Genomic DNA, 17,430 nt, shown 5'->3' with positions numbered 1-17,430 from the left:
GGGGTTTATGCTTGGGACTGAACCCATAGCTTCCTCTGTCTGAGCTGACACCAACCCCTGTGTTTCAAAACTACCATTAAAGTTCTTTTTTGACAAACACAGTGTGCCCTAAAATATGATGGAGCAAAACAAATGCACTTAGATTACTTGTTGGGCATAGAGATGCACTGTGGAAGTTAGTTTGTGGGAGTATGAAGGCAGAGGGATGGGGAACAGGCCAACTGAGGGTTGTACTGCACATAATGAACCTTTTCAAAGTGTTCTGCAAACTTCACACAGGGACTTCTGAATTTTTTTCTTGGGTGGATCTGTTGGTTGAATGGTTGGTTGGTTGGTCTTTCTGTTTTGAGACAGTGTCTCACACTAGTCCAGGCTGGCCTGAACTCCCTACGCCTTGAACTACTGCCAGTCCTTTGGCCTCAGCCTCCTGAGTGCTGGAATGGCAAGCATGAGGTACCACACCCAGCCAGAGTTCTTTCAGGTTTCTTAACTAGAGGAGCAGAGAAGAAACTAGATATAAATAAGTATGGCAGGTCATGGACTTGTAAGATTACTTTCTCATTAATCCAGATTTATCTCTTCTGCTTTTCCAGGTCTTTTAGGGAACTGTTATTAGGTCTCACTCATAGCACAGATTTCACTGCTGTTCTGTCTTAGGAAACTTGGAAGAATGTGTCAAATATTGATGTTTCCAGTGGCCCTTAAAACTCTGAACTTCCTCCCCTAGGTTCGAATCACATTAATGAAATTTCTGCCCAGTGTGTTCATGGATGCCATGAGAGACAACCCTGAAGCTGCTGTGCATATATTTGAGGGGACTCATGAAAATCCAGAGCTGATCTGGAATGACAGTTCCAGGGACAAGGTGTCTACAACTGTGAGAGAGATGATGCTAGAGTAAGTAAAGATGGACTCCCAGAGATGGGCGTGGTCCTGCTCTGTCTGTCCCCTTTCCAACACTTGTTCTGAAGGTTAATTTGACTAAACTTTAATGTTCTTACCCCCCCCCTCCCCAAGGCATTTTAAAAACCAACGGGATAACCCTGATGTGAACTGGAAGGTAAACTACACTTTTACTTCATAAGGCTTTTTGTTTTGTATTTTTGTTGTTGGTTTGTTTTTGTTTTTAATTCATGTTAAATCAGTTTGTCAGCCTTTAGCTGTTGATTACTCCATTGTTAAGACATGTTGGACATGACCACGGAAGGCCAGGCTTCAAACAGATGTAAAAGTTGTAATGCTTACACTAGAACTAAATGATAGCGACTTCTTTTGTAGGCTCCATTAAGAGGAAATGTCAATTATTATAATTTTATTGTGTTTAAAACAGTTGTAACTAATGACTATCTTTGTACTAGTTTATTGTGTGCAGATTTCATTAATTGTCTTACGTTTCTGGCTTCGCAGAGGAATTATGTAAGATGACTCACCCATGATTCCTTCTCTTTCTCTAAAGTTGCCTGAAGATTTTGCTGTGCTGTTTGGAGAAGCAGAAGGTGAACTCGCTGTTGGAGGAGTTTTCTTGAGAATCTTTATTGCACAGCCAGCTTGGGTGCTAAGAAAACCCAGAGAATTTCTTATTGCATTGTTAGAAAAATTAACTGAGCTCCTGGAGAAGAACAATCCACATGTAAGCATCAGTCATCAACAAAACACTTGAAAGAGTTTGCTGAATATACCAGTTACTTTTCCCTCAAAACCATGTTCTCACTGACCGGGGGAATCGGATCCAGGGCTAGGACTTTACCTAACATGTGCATGGCTCAGAGTTTGAGCTCCCGTACTGCATGAAAACAAAATCTCAGAATAGCAGCTGTCTTTGAATTCAGATGTGCATGTTGAGTGTGTGTGTGTATGTGCTCACGCGTGCGTGTGCATACATGCTTGAGTGTATTGGGTGCGTGTGCGTGCGTGTTTGTGTGTGTGTGTGTTTGCAAGCCATGATCATCTATATGAAGACCATAATGGGCATCATATATATTAAATAGAGGTTAAACATTTCAGCAAATAGAAAGTCTTAGGTGCTCTAAAATTAGAACCCTTAAATATCACAGTGATGCCCAAACTCAGGTAGAAATGTCTGTGTAAATATTCTTAGATCTGAGACACTTCTGGATTGAAACATTTTGAGTAAGGTATTGTTGGCCTATAATAGGACATTTCCTAGAACTGGGAGAAACATCAGCTAACAACTCCTGAATTCCTTTGGATTCTTGCTGCTGACTCACAGTAGCATGTGTGTAACCCTGCCTTAAATTGTCATATAGTCATTTAGGTATTATCTTTTCCCTCTGCCATAAAAACACAGTGTACCTGGCCCAGTGAAGTATGTGATGGCACATTCTCAGGTCCTTAGGTTTGTGCCTTTTATCAAAGAAAAAGAAAGTTTGCTGCTCTGTTGGGGTGTGCGAATTAGATTCAGGTGTCAACTTGAATCTCTAGTTTTGAACAACAAATGTTTTAAGTCTATTTAAGAGTTTTTTTAAGTGTTTTGTGGTTTATTTGGCCTGGTATTTTATTTGTTCTTCCCAGGGAGAGACTCTGGAAACCCTGACGATGGCCACAGTTTGTCTCTTCAGTGCACAGCCTCAGCTGGCAGATCAAGTCCCACCGCTGGGACATCTTCCCAAAGTTCTCCAGGCGATGAATCACAGGAATAATGCCATCCCCAAGAGTGCTATTCGTGTTGTTCACGCCTTGTCTGACAATGAGGTATTAATAAATCCTCAGGAGCCCAGAACTCCAGAGTTTTATCTGTGTCCACTTGACGACACTTCGGAGTGTCAGTCCCTGTCTCCTGTGTGCCTTTATCTATCAGTTTCGGTGATTAGTAGAGATGGAACTTATTCTCTCTTAAACAGAAAAGTGGGTTTTAAATTGCATTTTATTACTGTGGAACTTACCTTACTGTGTATAACATTCTACTCTACAACTGTCCTTGTTTTGGGGCTCTCAGCTGTGTGTTCGAGCCATGGCATCTTTGGAGACCATTGGCCCACTGATGAATGGAATGAAAAAGCGAGCGGATACTATTGGTCTGGCCTGTGAAGCAATTAATCGAATGTTCCAGAAAGAACAGAATGAATTAGTGGCACAGGTAAGTGACTCTCCATGAGCACTGTTTCAAGAAAGCAGACAGGCCAGACAGGTGCTCTGTGGCTGTGGCTTTGTGAGTGTCCTGAAGTTAAAGTCTCACCAGCTTTTCTCTCCCCTCCCTCTCCCTCTCTCTTTGCAGTCATTCTTAGCTTCTTTGTAAAAGTTACTTTGGGCTCTGTTCATTTCTAGTATGTTTTGAGTCATGTGAGATTTTATTCTTCTCATAGAGACCACTCACCTGGTAGAAATCAGACTTGGTAGATATTGGTGTACACAGACACTGAAAGGAAAAAGTAAACTCAGGCAAAAATGAGTTTTCTTGTTCTGGGTGTAAATAACACGTAATCTCACCTTTGTGGCCGTGCTTCTGGAAACAGACTGTTTAGTTACCAGAGGCCAGGGTGGGAAATGGGTGGAAGGCTTTAGTTTGTGGGTCTGTTGCACTGTGGTGACTGCAGCTGTGTGTACATATAAGAATAAATTTAAATGCCCTCATTATAAAAGATACTTGAAGCCATAATTTTGTTCATTACTTAATTTTACATTGTCTTAGTGTTTGTATTGTTGTGGAGAGACACCGTGACCACAGCAACTCTTATAAAGGAAAACATTTAAATTGGGGCTAGCTTACAGTTCAGGGGTTTAATCTGTTTTTATCATGGTGGGTGGTGTGCAGGCAGACATAGTACTGGAGAAGGAACTGAGAGTCCTACATCTTGATTCACAGCAACAGGAAGTGAACTGTATCACGCTGGGTGTAGCTTGTGCATAAGAGACTTAAAAGCCCACCCCCATGGTTAACACTTCCTTTGACAAGGCCACACCTACTCCAGCAAAGCCACACCTCCTAATAGTGCCACTCCCATTTTCTTTTAAGCCACCAGATACACCATCACATTACTTTGTATCCCATAAAAAATATAAAAATAATCAAAAACTTCTCAGTTACCTTTCATCTTCAGAGTCTTTGGTGGCAAACCTTGCTAGATGACAAAGTGACATCTGGCTGTCTATAAACTGAAGACAAACTCCTACACCTGTACCTGGGCATCTGGTTCTCCTGACCTCTCCCTTCAGCTTCTTCACCCAGCCCTCCACCCTCAGTAAACAGAGGTACAGAGTGGGTATAGAAGAGGTTGTGAATCTACTGCTGGTGGCTCATCATCAGGTTCATCTCACTAAGTCGTTAGGTGGACAGGGTGTACACACCTCTGGAGTCTGTGGGAGTGATGGCATGTTATTCAGCTCTTTCAGGGTGCTAAGTGATGACTGCAGAGAGCGGTGCTGGAGGAAGATACAAAAGGCAGCCAAGTCCTTCAAGGCTGCTGCCTGTTAGAGTGACCCCTTTAGCCACAGTGGCTCAGAGCTTGGTTCTGTCTGGGTCCAGATGCAGATTCCATTATGCCCGGCTCTGTGGTGTACACTTGTTTCTTTTCCCTTAGGCACTGATTTTCTTATCTGAAATAATAATTGTATCTTCATTCAGTGTTAGGAAGATTACATAATTGATGCATAACATTTAGAAAGTTTGGTAGAACTGAATCAAAATCACTTTATATAAGAATGCTGTTTCCGCTTGATACTAAAATAAAAATCTGCATCTGCATTGAAATGCTGAGAACAGGTTGTCTTACTTACTGTAGATAAGATCCTAGTGGTGAAATTACATCTTCAGTAGCTGGTGTATAACATCTTCATTGTGCTTTATTCCAGGCTCTGAAAGCAGAGTTGGTCCCATACCTCTTAAAGTTGCTTGAAGGCATAGGCCTTGAAAACATAGACAGTCCTGCCGCTACTAAGGCCCAGATTGTTAAAGCTCTCAAGGCAATGACTCGAAGTCTGCAGTACGGAGAACAGGTGAGTCTGTAAGAAGCACCCTTGTGTTCCCTACTAAGAAGTATGTTCAAAGTCACGGTCTTGGCTGTGGATGATCTGGGAACCTGTATTTGAGTCCTCAAACCAGCGTGGCCAGTGTTCACACAACTGCTTCACAGCTGCAGAAAAAGCACAGGCTTGTGTCCAACATGCACGCAGGGGGGTTCTTTTTCTTTGTAGTAACAGTATGTTCTCTATTTCAAGAAAACCACTAAAAGTCTAAGTGTAGATGATTTTGGAACGCTTAGTGTAGAATCAGATATCATTGAAAAGATCTGAACATCATTTTAAATTATATTAGTGCTTGAAAAGTGTTAGCTTCTTTTCTCTTTGCAGAGTGGCTGTGCAGTAATGTGTTTCAAGTGCACATACACTGATTTCAGACCTCTTAAGGATCTACTTTTCATCTTAGCTTTTAATTTATTTCATTTTAACAAGGGGTGTGTGTGCGTGTGTGTGTGTGTGTGCGCGTGTGCACGTGCACATGTATGCATAAGTACATACATGCCAAAATTCATGTGTGGAGGTCTTTTGATAATTTGCAGGAGTCTATTCTCTCCTTACACTATATAGGTCCTGAAGATTGAATTCAGGTTGGCAAGCTCAGCAGAAGGCACCTTATCCACTGAGCATCTCTCCAGCCCCCTTGTTTTTGTTGCTTCTAAAGCGTTTTGGTTTGGTTTGGGTTGGGGGGCGGGGTGGTTTTCAAGACAGGCTTTATCTGTGTAACAGTACTGACTATCCTGGAACTCACTCTGTAGATCAGGCTGGCCTCGAACTCACTGAGATCCTTCTGCCTCTGCCTCCCAAGTGCTGGGATTAAAGGCGTGCGCCACCACCACCTGACCACCTGTTTTCTTTATTGAAGTGACATCTGTATAGTGAGTTAGTTTCTTTTCTTGTTGCTGTGACAAACTACTCTGGCTCACAGTTCAAGGTGCGTCGTGGTCAGGAAGTCCGGGTGGCAGGAATGGAGTATTCTGGCTCGCATAGACCAGGTCCATCGTGGCTGAGAATCAGGGTGGCATGAGCTTAAAGCAGCTGGGCACACCACATTCACAGTCAAAGCACAGAGTGAGAACTATCTGCTGTTGCTCAATGACCTTTTTCCCCTTGGCGTCCAGGGTCCCACTAGGGGATGGCGCCACACCCGATGAACAGGTCTTCCCACAGCAGTTAAGGCATTCAAGGCAGTTTTCCACAGGCCTTCCAAGGAGCCCATCTCCAGCTCGTTCTTGATTCTGTCAAGTCAACAGTTGACACCAACCATTTAAACTCCAGCCCTTGCCAACTTGCCATGCAGACACGTCATTTTTTAAGCCATAACCATCCGCCATTTATCCTTGGAGACTCATGACCATGTTATTACATGAAACACACTCAGTCCAACTTTTTAAAGTCCCATGGTCATCAACAGTTTTAACACTTGAAAATTCTAAAGCCTCTCCCTGTGCGTTTCTATAAAAGTAGAAACAAGTTACATGCGTAAGTCACAAAAGAGAGCAATCAGGCCAAAGCAAGGTAACATTTCTAGCATAACGAGTACTAAAGCTCAGCTCTGTTGCAGCCTCTGAGGCTTGTCGTATGATGTGCTGTGCTTCAGAGAGCTTATGTAGCCCCACCCTCTTTACCTACAGCTTTTCTATGGGTCCAGGAGCTCCATTGCGGCTTAGATTCTGCTCTCATAGGCTCCCAGCGACTCTGCAAGGACTCCCACCTAAGGATCTTGTCTGGCTTCAGGTGCCCTGTGGCTTTCATAAATCTTGTCTCTTTCGTGTGTTAAAAACCAGTACTATGTAGATGATGTTCCCAGGTTCTGCCACCCGCTCAGGAGGGTCCCACCCCCAGGAACATAGCTGTATTGGTCTCTGTTTTGACCCTGAGGAAACACTTCCAGACAGGTGTTTTTAAGGAACAGGAAACCTCTTTAGTATAGGTTCCCTTCTTCTAAATGGTTCTGGTTCTTCACAGGATAGACCTGAGGGGGAGAGTGTTGTCCCAGTACAGCATGGGAAATTTCTGTTCAGTGGTGCTAACTTCTTTAGCATGAGCCTGAATGTTCTCCTGGCTTTGGAGTTTTCTGTGCCATACAAATTAGTCTGTTATCTTTAAACTAAAGTACACTTCACCCTAATTCAGAGCATATGGACAGAATTGGGCCAAATTCACACAGATGCCCTCTAGCCCAGTTCCTGAGAGAGTCCTTGTTCTCCCCCAGAAAGCTCAAGAGCCAGGCGCCAACTATACCTAATTTCTTGTCTTCCAGTCTCCTGCCAGAATATCCCATTATGCTCTCTTTTCAGAAGATCTTTTCTAGATCAAACCTCCAAACTCTTCCAGATTCCTCCTGCAAGCCATTTCCAGAGGTCTGCAATCCGCATGCTCAGAGCAGATCTTCCTGCCTCAATTCAGGCAGTTTAGACAGTGCCCCTCAGTGATAACACGGTTAGTCTAGGTCAGTGGTCCTCAACGGGGTCATAACCATCAGAAAACACACATTTCCGATGGTCTTAGGAACCCCTAGCCCTTAAATTTATTCTTGTTGCTGCTTCATAATGGTAGTTTTGCTCCTCAGCAGCGTCTCCGTTCCTAGGACCATGAGAAGTGTGTGTTTCCCAGTGGTTGAAAGCTGCTGGAGTCTTTCAAGTTGACAATGCTGACCATCAAACAGAACATGAAGTTAACCATAGTGAACAACGAACTGGCCTTTCTCACCTTAGCACCACTGTGATAATCTCACCCTGCCTAGCTCCTGAGCACATTACCCCTGTGGCTGGTAATTTACTCTGTCCCACAGCCCCAGCCGTACAGCCACCACTCTGTTTCCAACATGTGGGTCTGTGTGTTACACATATTTCATTTTTGCATTGAGATTGACCCATGTTGTAGGTGTATTAAATGTTTTCATTTCTTTGTATGTTTAAATTTTCCATTGTGTATATAATTGCTACAGTTTGTCCATTCACTGTTCAGTGGAGGTTTGGGTCATTTCTGTGTGCAAATGTTAATTTTGTGCTTAAATATACTTTATTAAACTTTCCTATAGTGAAGTTAGGCTTCTGTGTTTCAAGAAAAGAAACATTTTTGATGCACTGACTTTCTCTCAGTATTTGAATTATTTAAAACACTGCTAAAGAAGACAAGTCACATACGTTACTGCAGTCATTTACTGGTATGCCTCTGGGTGTTCTGAACGGCTGGCAGATACTCCATGTGCCTTCCCTGTGGATCGTCCCCCTCCACCTTCATTAGCATTTCTAGGGATGAAATTAGCCAAGTGGCCCCGGCACCCACCCTCTACTCCCAAAGAAGGGGGGAAAGAATAACACCTCCTAAAACCAGAGCTCTTCCATTCCCGGCTCAACTCCTCGTTCACTACTGCTGCTGCCCAGGCTGGAATGGGGCCCATCCTGCTCCATGAAGAGCTCTGCTTCAGCACACTCAACTAACTGTGAGCTTTCCATCTGACTTAGAGACTCGGGATTCTCTGAATTGTGTCTTCCACCTCTTAAGTTACAATTTTCTGTACATTTTCATCTTCCATCTCAGTCTAGTACACATGGACACAGTAGTTCTGTTGTAAAATGATTGCCCATTTTACATGTGATACTCTGATGTTTTGTCTGTTCACTTAGTTTCTTATGTGTGTGTGTTGTTCGTGATCTGCTCACAAGACACAGCACATCCTCTGAAAGGCTGATTTAAAGTTGTAACTCCAGTTTCCAGCATCTTCCCCAACCCTTCCTAGGTCTGGTTCAGTGAGGCATGCCCTGCAAGTGCCCGGGAACATGTGTGTGTGATGTCGGCCAGTTCCTGGTCCTTCCCCAGTGGCCTTCTGACTTCAGAAGTTGTTTTTCCTTCCTGGTTCAGTCTTCCACGACTAGTCCTTTACACAATCATGCTAAGTAGGGGCTGCTTTACTTCCCCAGGTGAATGAAATCCTCTCCCGCTCTTCAGTTTGGAGTGCCTTCAAAGACCAGAAACATGACTTATTCATTTCTGACTCTCAAACAGCAGGATACCTCACAGGTAAGTCAGACCCGAAGGTGCCTGGCAGGCCCTCTTCCTGCCCTGACCAGACTTAAATAGCATTCCTCTCATCACTTAGGCATCTGGCTACCATTTTTGGGGGGTGCTGTGAGCATGTCATAAGCGTCTGTTTCAACCTTGCAGTGTGTGGTGTGTGGTGTTGGATGTTTATGATGAAAGCTGCACGTAGCCTAGTTTTCATCCGGTATGTTAGCAGCAGCTAGCTTAGATGTGCAGTGTGTCTGTGCAGTGTTTAACTTGAATGTGGGGAAAGAATGTGTCAGAAACCAGGTAGCCTAGTGCCCTTTCTGTCTCAACAGAGTGAGGCTTCATAGAAATAATTGTGTACAGAGTTTTTTCTTAAAAGTTTGCAGTATAGTTTTGCTAAGTATCTTAAGTATCTTTCCCATGGAGAAAATACGCCAGTGCTATTAGAAATAAGACCGCCAAAGGCTCAGAAGACATTACATGATGCTCAGGACGTGTTCATTTGACACACAGCTGCATGGTAATTTAAGATCATGGCTTTGGTCTGAGAAGTGGCAGCTTCAGTTGCTTTATGAAAGGCAAGGCCACTCTTGGTGCCTGCCTGAAACGATAGCATGTGAATAGATAGCAGCCCCACATGATCTTCTAGCAGAGATGACGGAGATAAAGAGAACAATGTTAACAGCCAGTGCTCCCCAGACAGACAGAGCCATTGTTTTAATAGCCCTGATTGCTCTCGGAGAAGGCTGTAAGAATCATACCTACTTGATTCTCAAATTTTCAAATCCAAAGGATTCGGAGAACAGCTTCCCTGCTTTCAGTTTTCAGCTTGCTCATGACACTACTGCTTCCCCTTCCTGTGGCTCCTGTGTCACTGTAGTACCAGTCACTGCTCATACTACTGAATCTGTCTGCTTCTGACTCTGCTGTGGGCCTGTCGCTTGTGTCCTCCTGTTTTCTGTGGAGAGAGGTAGAATGTGGTTTTGGTCTACTCACACCTCCCTCTCTCAGGTAAAACTAACTGTCCATATAGGAGTGTATTTGTGCCCACCAAAAGCCTCCTCAGTGTTTCTGAAAGGTGACAGGCCACGTTTCCTTCTTTCCTTTCTTCCTTCCTTCCTTCCTTCCTTTCTTCCTTCCTTCCTTCCTTTCTTCCTTCCTTCCTTCCTTCCTTTCTTTCAGATTTATTTATTGTGTATACAGTGTTCTACTGGCATGTATGCCAGCAGGCCAGAAGACAGCACCAAATCTCATTACAGATGGTTGTGAGCCACCATGCAGGTGCTAAGAATTGAACTCAGGGCCTCTGGAAGAGCAGCCAGTGCTCTTAACCTCTGAGCCATCTCTCCAGCTTGACAGGCCATATTTTTATGCATTATTTTTTATATAAGTACGGCACAGTTGAAGAATGGGGCTTAGTTGTTGTAGCAAAGAATGAAGTAGTTGCAGGACTGGTGCTGTGCAAGTCAGGAGCAGCTCTTCATAGCTTCACATGATGCTTCTGTCCCCCGTGTACCCTGACACCGCTGCTCTAGCAAGGACTCCGTGATGAGAACACATGGCAGTTTCTCTTAGAGACCTGGAGTTCCCATTGGCCTCACCCTACCCAGGTCCCTAATTACTGTGCTGCTCACCAGCACCCCTGCTCCTCGTATGATACTGAAGTGTGGAGCGTGTGCAGGAAGGAAGATGCGGCTCGTCTGCGCCTTTTCTTCCATCTGTGTCCCTGGGATGAATGAGACCTCTAACTAGCAGTGTGACATTGGCAGAAGTCTGGACAGGTGCAGCCAAGTAGCAATGGTGAGACATCCCATCCCTCCCTTGGAAAGGGCTGGAACTTCTGTGCAGTGCTAAAGCCTGCAAGCAGGTCTGTACTGGACAGGATGGGCTGTGAGCCACACTTGCCTTAGATCTATCTGTTCCTGGCACTTCTCAGGCTGGAATGTTCTCTGTTAGTTTGGAGGATTTTCTCGCTGATTTTACTCTACTCCTTTGAAAGGCTTTGAACCTGTGCTTCACAGAGGCTCCACTTCTGAGTTCCCCTGCAATTGAGGGAATGAATGCTTCCTTAGTGCCCAGGCTGCCAGGCGCTTTTTGGTGTATGTTGTATTTAATTGGAATTTAGTGAAAACCCAATCTTCATATGCTACAGACTGTACCAAGCTCTTCTCTGGTTCACGAGGAGACTAAGGTACTGTGAGAGTACACACCCAGCCTCCCTCCTAACTGAAGTGTTTGAGTGTGTTTGGCAGTTATATATGGATATTGTTTAAGAGACAAGGAAATAAGTTTCTGAGGAGCTCAAAGAAAGCTGCAGATAAAGGTAGATTTTTCTTCTCCCGACTGCTTAGCAAATGCCAGTTGGTTACATGCTCAAGATGAAGAAGTGAAAGTCCTGAGTAGGGTTAGTTAGGATTGATAAGAAGACAGGACCACCCAAAGATCCTCTCATGGCATACTGTTTCTTTAAGAGTGCCTCTGCTAGAGTTATCCCGTGCAGTAGATACACAGTGGTGTGTCATCTGAACCCTGTTACTTAGGCTTTTTGCTAGATTCAAGAACCGCTAGGTGCCAATTGGCTCAGAGCCTCTAAAATTCATTTTTGTAGTAGGAATTTTTCAAGTTATTTCACCTAGGAAATCAATAGTAAAAGAATGCAGCAGTGGCATGAGGCAGAGTCGGTGCTTTTAGGGGCCGCAGTCAGAGATGAAGAGCTTTCTGTGACAAGTGTGTCCTCAGTGGGTCCCTGTTCATTCTGTATTCCTCTGAAGTCCGGCACACTTTGATAATCTTCCCCTGTGCCCTGGAACCTCTGCTCCTTCCCCACTTATCCCTGGAGAAAACAGGGCTGGTTATGAGATGCAGGCAGCTCTTCAGCCCAGGGCAGCCTAATGTATTCTTAACAAAACCCAGAGGCCCAAAAAGTGGGCGAGCATCCCAGACTTGCTGAAACTCAGTTTACTTTCCCCGTGGAGACAAGTGATGGGTGTAGAATTAGGCTTCATTATAAGCTCATCATTTCACAACTTTGATTTTGGTCTAGAAGTTCCAATTTTTTTTCAGTTCAGAATGCCCTTCACGTCTCTCAATGTCTCATATCCTGTGCAGTATAGTTAAGTTGATGAAGCCGTTGTGTGCAGTTGTGAAGTTTTTATTTGTATAACTATGATGATCAGCAAGTGTCCCTGTGTCTCATCACTGTTAATCATTTGCTGGCCTGGTCTGTCACCTGGGTACTCTGTTCCTTTAAGAGACAAGCCCTGCCCTCTCCTAACCCCTCCCCTTCTGCGGAGGGAAGTGGAAATCCCACCTCCTCCAACCTGAGTGCACTCCCTCTTCCATTCTTCCCTCCCTCCCCCCCCCTTTTCTCCCTCTCTTTCTCTGCATGGCAGCTATCCATCTCTCACCCACCGCCTCCCACCTGCCTGGGACCCACAGAGGCCCCAGGTGGTGGGACCCGGCTGCCGCTTTTATCTAAACCATTACATTGGTGCCCTGAGAATAACAATCACCCCATCACCCTCGTGAGTTAGCCCAGGATTCCCCAGTGACATCAGTGTTACCTGCTTTCATATGTAGTAGCCTTATAACCTCCTACTTTGATATGAACCAAATTGAATTTATGTCTTAGTCTTTCTTCCTCTCACCATGATAAAATACCCTGACAGAAGCAACTGAAAGGAGGAGAGGTTTATTTTAGCTGTTCCAGGCACAGCCATCATGGTAGAGAAGTCAAAGGCAACAGGAGCCTGAAGCCAGCTGGTTACACCATATCCACCATCAACAGGGAGATGAATGTGTGCACACTAGTACTCGGCTCCTGTCTCCATTTTCTGTGATTGCTGATCACGTGTGGAGGGAATGATGCCACTCACAGTGGACGGGTCTTCCATCTTAGCTAACATAACTGAGACAGCCCCCACAGGCATGCTCAGAGGCCTATCTGTGAGGTGACAACTCTGACCATCACAGCCCCCAGTCTGAATTGCTAGGAGCCACACCCCTCTGTAGTGTTTGTGTTTTGGTCATCTGGACCTGTCTGGTAGTCCTGTGGTAATGGTATTTCTGCTTAAAGTGGAGAGCAGTGTGGTACTTGGCTCTGAGCTGCACTGATGGACTGATTTGTTTGGTCGTCGTCTTCCTGGTTTGATTAGCAGAAGGTGATAGTTGATGGAGTAGACCCCAAAGACCTCAGAAGGGAAAATCCTTTTTGTAAGTGTTAAAGTACATGGTTCCAGGTGCCCAGGCACTCTGGTTAACTTTAGTCCCAGCTCATTCTGGTAGAGTCAGCACATGTACAGTGTGTGACAGCTATTTCCATGAACTCAGACGGTGAGAAGTGAGACAGAAGTGAATGACGGCCTGTCCACCATCTGTCCTGTTGCCTTACCCTGCATCTGACTGCCCTGCTGTGTGTACTTCCTCACCACTCCCTTGCTGCTTACATTTCTTTTCTCCCCCAGGTGTCTCTCCTTCCCTTCTAACTGGCAGCAGCCCCCTTCACCTCAGGAGTGGGCTTTAGAACCGCTCTGCCAGGCAGCTTGCTAACTTCTGTGTAGCTCTCTGAAGCAGGTAGAGAAACCTTTTGCTCAATGCATGCTGCTCGCACTGCCTTTCCACCCTAGCCCTCCAGTGTACACATTGGCCATGTTTCCTCAACTGAGCGCTGCCCCTGTGCAGTGCTACGCCAGTTTCTCTTGTAAGTGCTTGTTCCATTGTGTGATGCTTCTGAGGTATATAAACAGATGTCCGCAGTGCTCCACGTCAGCTCCAGAGGCCAAAGCCATGTGCTCCTAGGACTGCTGACAGTCACAGGACACATGAGACTGGACTAAAATGCTGATGTCTTCCTTGGAGCACTCTCCGACTGTGAGTTGGGTGTTCGAGCCTTCCTCTTGCACCACGTGAGCGCAGGCTAACTGGAATGTTCTCAGAAGCTGCTTTTGTCGAGAGTCCGGTCGTGCATCACTTTGAGATGGGCTGAACGGGTGGGGAGACGGTGTCCTTCGTTGTTCTCATTTTTCCGTGTAACATAACTCCTTAAGTATCGTGGAATTTTTTTTTGTAAGATTGAACTTCCCTGGTGTGAAAATAGGGGAAACTCCCTATTTCTACACCGGTGTTACTGCATGAATTTCGAATTTCTGATTGTGTCATATAATAAAGCAAGCCATGAACATAGTGCTGTGTCACTGTCCTTGTAGGCAGTTACTCATATCATTTTCAGTTTCCCGGTGCTTTACTGCACACTGGACCCTGCGTTCGCCTGACTTATGTAGAAAATGCCTTCTTTGCTTTCTCTCTTGCAGGACCTGGAGTTGCTGGCTACCTTACTGCAGGTACATCCTCATCAGCCATGTCTAACCTTCCGCCTCCTGTAGACCATGAGGCAGGAGACCTTGGCTATCAAACTTGAAACACTCAGAGACAATAAATGCTGAAAGGCCAGTGCTGCATCCACATTCCTCCAGCCAACATGTTGAAACAGACTCTTGCTGCCTTTCTCCTGGTTTCATGACAGTGTTATTCCTTTTTCTATAAATATATTTTTATTTAGGAAAAGAGTCAGTGATTCTGACATACCGTGTTTTGAGAAAGCACTCTGGGTCAGCCTCCATGGGTACACAAGAATTTCTTTTTCTTGGTGTATGTAAGCACATTTTGTTCTTTTTTATCTGTTTACAAGACTGTGAATCAAAAAGACAAACTTTCCTCCTAGTTTTTATAACGTTTTTCTTTCTTTTTTTTTTTAAATTACTGTGACTGTGGAGTTGAGCTGCAGTCTACAGACACTGAGCTAAATCTTGTCCCCAAGAAAGGGCACTTCCCTTCACTGCACCGAATCTCCATGGCCATCTTCCTCCATCATCAGACATTAGGTTTCTGTCCCTCCACCTGTGACCAGATCCTCAATCCTTCATTCTCCAAGAGCTCAGTGCACTTTGGTGTGTAGACAGGCTTCACCAAACTGAACGACAAGGAGCTTGTGGAAAAAAATTAAAGTAAAAATGGCTGTCAAGATGTTATGTAAGAGATTAGTGTAATTGTGAAATGTTCTATACATTATCAAATATATAAAGCTTTCTATATTGAATGTACATTATACAGATCATTCATATGTGTACATAAAATTTTAAAAATAAAGGGAATTGACTGCTTTGTTAATGAGATATGTTTGTTCTTTAATTTTACCCTTTGAAAACCTCTGTGTTCACTTCTGAGGGAGATGGAGCAGTCGGAGGCAGGCTCACCCCCTCAAGCTCGTATGCATAGCTGTCCACCTCTGCTCATTCCTAACCAGAAACAGAAAGCAGCCCACAGGTTGAGAACCACTGCTCTTCCTGCTTTATATATATATGGTAGGACACTAAATGGAGTCAACAAGTAATAGGGGAGAGAAAGCCACAACTTTTATTTTTCTTATTCCACCAAGTAAAACGTCCAGTGTCAGTAATGGGCTAGGTTACATCTTGTTGAGTTGTTGGCTAAAAGAGCTGCATAGAAACACCCCAAACATCACGGGCTATTGGTTGTTCTCCACAACCTGATAATGCCCAACGAACATGGAGAAGTTGAGTTGGTGGCAAACTAGAAGCTTCCCCTCACTAACGTCCATGGTACTAGAAGGTAATCTGCACACTATTGGAGGAGAAAGGTGATCATCAGTATTACCCAGCTACCAACCCTGGGACCTGCAACTGAGACCTACCTGCAAGATATACCGGCTCAGTGATGGCACAAATGTTACAAGAGTCACCAACCAATTTTGCTTGATTTAAGAACCCACCCCATGAGATGGTCTGACAGTACTAAAGTGGCCAAGACCCTGAGGCTAGATAGGTCATGGTCTCCAGGGGAATGAATGTTCTGTTAAAGGAACATATCAATAAAATGAATCCTAATGCCATACGGTAGATCAGTACCTCCCTCAGCCCTCATCAGAGAAGCTACTTCTTGCAGTGGATGGAAATTAACACCGAGATCCATAACTGGCCAATGTGCAGCGAGTAAGAGGCTTTGGAGAACTCAGTCCTTTCAAACCCTTCCCATCAAGGCTCAGGGATCTACATGGAAGGGGAGGAAAAAGATCTTAAGAGCTAGAGGTGATGGATGACTCCCAGGAAACGGTGTCTTCAGGGCAACAGGACGGCTGCACATATGAACTCAGAGACTGGCAACACACAAGGCCTACACACTTTCCAGTCAGATGCGGTCCCGGGCACAGGATGTCACCCCTAACCAAGAAGTTTTCTGCAATTGATACCCAGTTATAAGTTTTCAGTTTTCTCAATGGGGCACACACACAAAACTTAGTGGTATTTTTTGTGGATGTTTTGTTTGATTTTGTTGGGGGTTTTTGTTTGTTTGGGGCATGTTTTGTTCTAGTTTGTCTTTTCCTTTTTTTTTTTAATTTTGTTTTTGTGTTTTTGATTTTTCGTTTTTCTAATTTTTTTTTTTGAAAGAGAAAATTTTGGATAGGTAGATGGGGGGATCTGCCAGGTTCTGGGGGAGGGGTAAAAACACAAAGTTGAAAAAATTAAAAAAAGATTTATTGGGTAAGATCAATTTGGTGTACTTTCGGGGGGTGTATTTTGCAGAGAACAGCACTCACCAGACACACCATTAGTGCACAGCCCTTGAGAGCAGCAGTGCAAGAACACTAGCCTGGGTCAGTCGCAGACATCACTCTGAATGTGAGGATTTCCACTAGTCGAATCAGATTCCAGGACCTATATGTGTAAAACAAGAAACGACATTGATAACATTTGGGAACTAGCACTTAGAAGGAAAAAAAGAAACTTGGAACTTGACTGTTTTGAGTTTGGGAAGGGTATGTATGGCCTCTTGGAAAGTAGTCCCACCTTATCTGCGATTTCAATCACTTGGAATCAGTTGTGACCAAGATACCAAATGGAAAATTACAGAAATAACCACATAGGTTTTGAGTTGAACGCTTTCCTGAGCTACTTGATGTATTATGGTAGCTGCTTTTCTTGTCTCTGTGACAAGATAATTCACCAAATCATTTATGGCAGGGTTTGTCTTGGCTGAGCAATCAAGGGTACAGGTCACATTGTGTCCAAAACTGGGAGGCAGAGAGAAACATGCACCAATGCTCACTTTCATCTTTTTTTATGCAGTCTAGAATCTCAGGCCACGGAATGAGGCCTCCCGCAGATTCATTAGGCCTTCCCATTTTAATTAACCTAAACTTGAAAAATCCCACACAGGCCTTTCTCTTTGGTGATTCTAGATCCCACTGAGTTAACAAAAATTAAGTGTCATTTATACATGGCAAAGTCTCACACCCACCTCCTCTGTCCTGCCCTTGAATGGAATTCAAATCCTCAGCTTGAATATCCACACTGCATGTAGTGCCCACCCATTAACTGCACAGTAACTGTCTTAGTAATCACATGACTATTGAAGTATGACAGAGCT

The 17,430-nt window shown here is 44.3% G+C and overlaps 1 protein-coding gene across 2 annotated transcripts in view; it reads left to right on the top strand.

The window, feature by feature from the left end:
• The window catches only part of Dnajc13 (DnaJ heat shock protein family (Hsp40) member C13), a 116,810-nt gene extending 101,652 nt beyond the window's left edge, over positions 1 to 15,158 (top strand). Inside the window, exons 49-56 of one of the 2 annotated variants that reach the window (XM_050139238.1) lie at positions 728 to 897; positions 1,018 to 1,060; positions 1,457 to 1,630; positions 2,533 to 2,712; positions 2,957 to 3,097; positions 4,810 to 4,953; positions 8,901 to 9,000; positions 14,298 to 15,158. In XM_050139238.1, coding sequence (XP_049995195.1) covers positions 728 to 897; positions 1,018 to 1,060; positions 1,457 to 1,630; positions 2,533 to 2,712; positions 2,957 to 3,097; positions 4,810 to 4,953; positions 8,901 to 9,000; positions 14,298 to 14,404 — 1,059 coding nt within the window. In that variant the 3' untranslated portion in view covers positions 14,405 to 15,158. Of the gene's footprint in view, positions 1 to 727; positions 898 to 1,017; positions 1,061 to 1,456; positions 1,631 to 2,532; positions 2,713 to 2,956; positions 3,098 to 4,809; positions 4,954 to 8,900; positions 9,001 to 14,297 lie in introns of those variants that run through there. The other variant, XR_007591197.1, reaches the window with a different exon arrangement.
• Positions 15,159 to 17,430: the final 2,272 nt, after the last annotated feature.

This window comes from Alexandromys fortis, unplaced genomic scaffold, assembly GCF_014885135.2.
Source record: "Alexandromys fortis isolate MF-2015 unplaced genomic scaffold, M_Fortis_MF-2015_v1.1 scaffold_36, whole genome shotgun sequence".
Lineage (NCBI taxonomy): Eukaryota > Metazoa > Chordata > Mammalia > Rodentia > Cricetidae > Alexandromys > Alexandromys fortis.
Note: the sequence above shows the minus strand (reverse complement) of the source record. Positions and strands in the feature narration are given on the sequence as shown.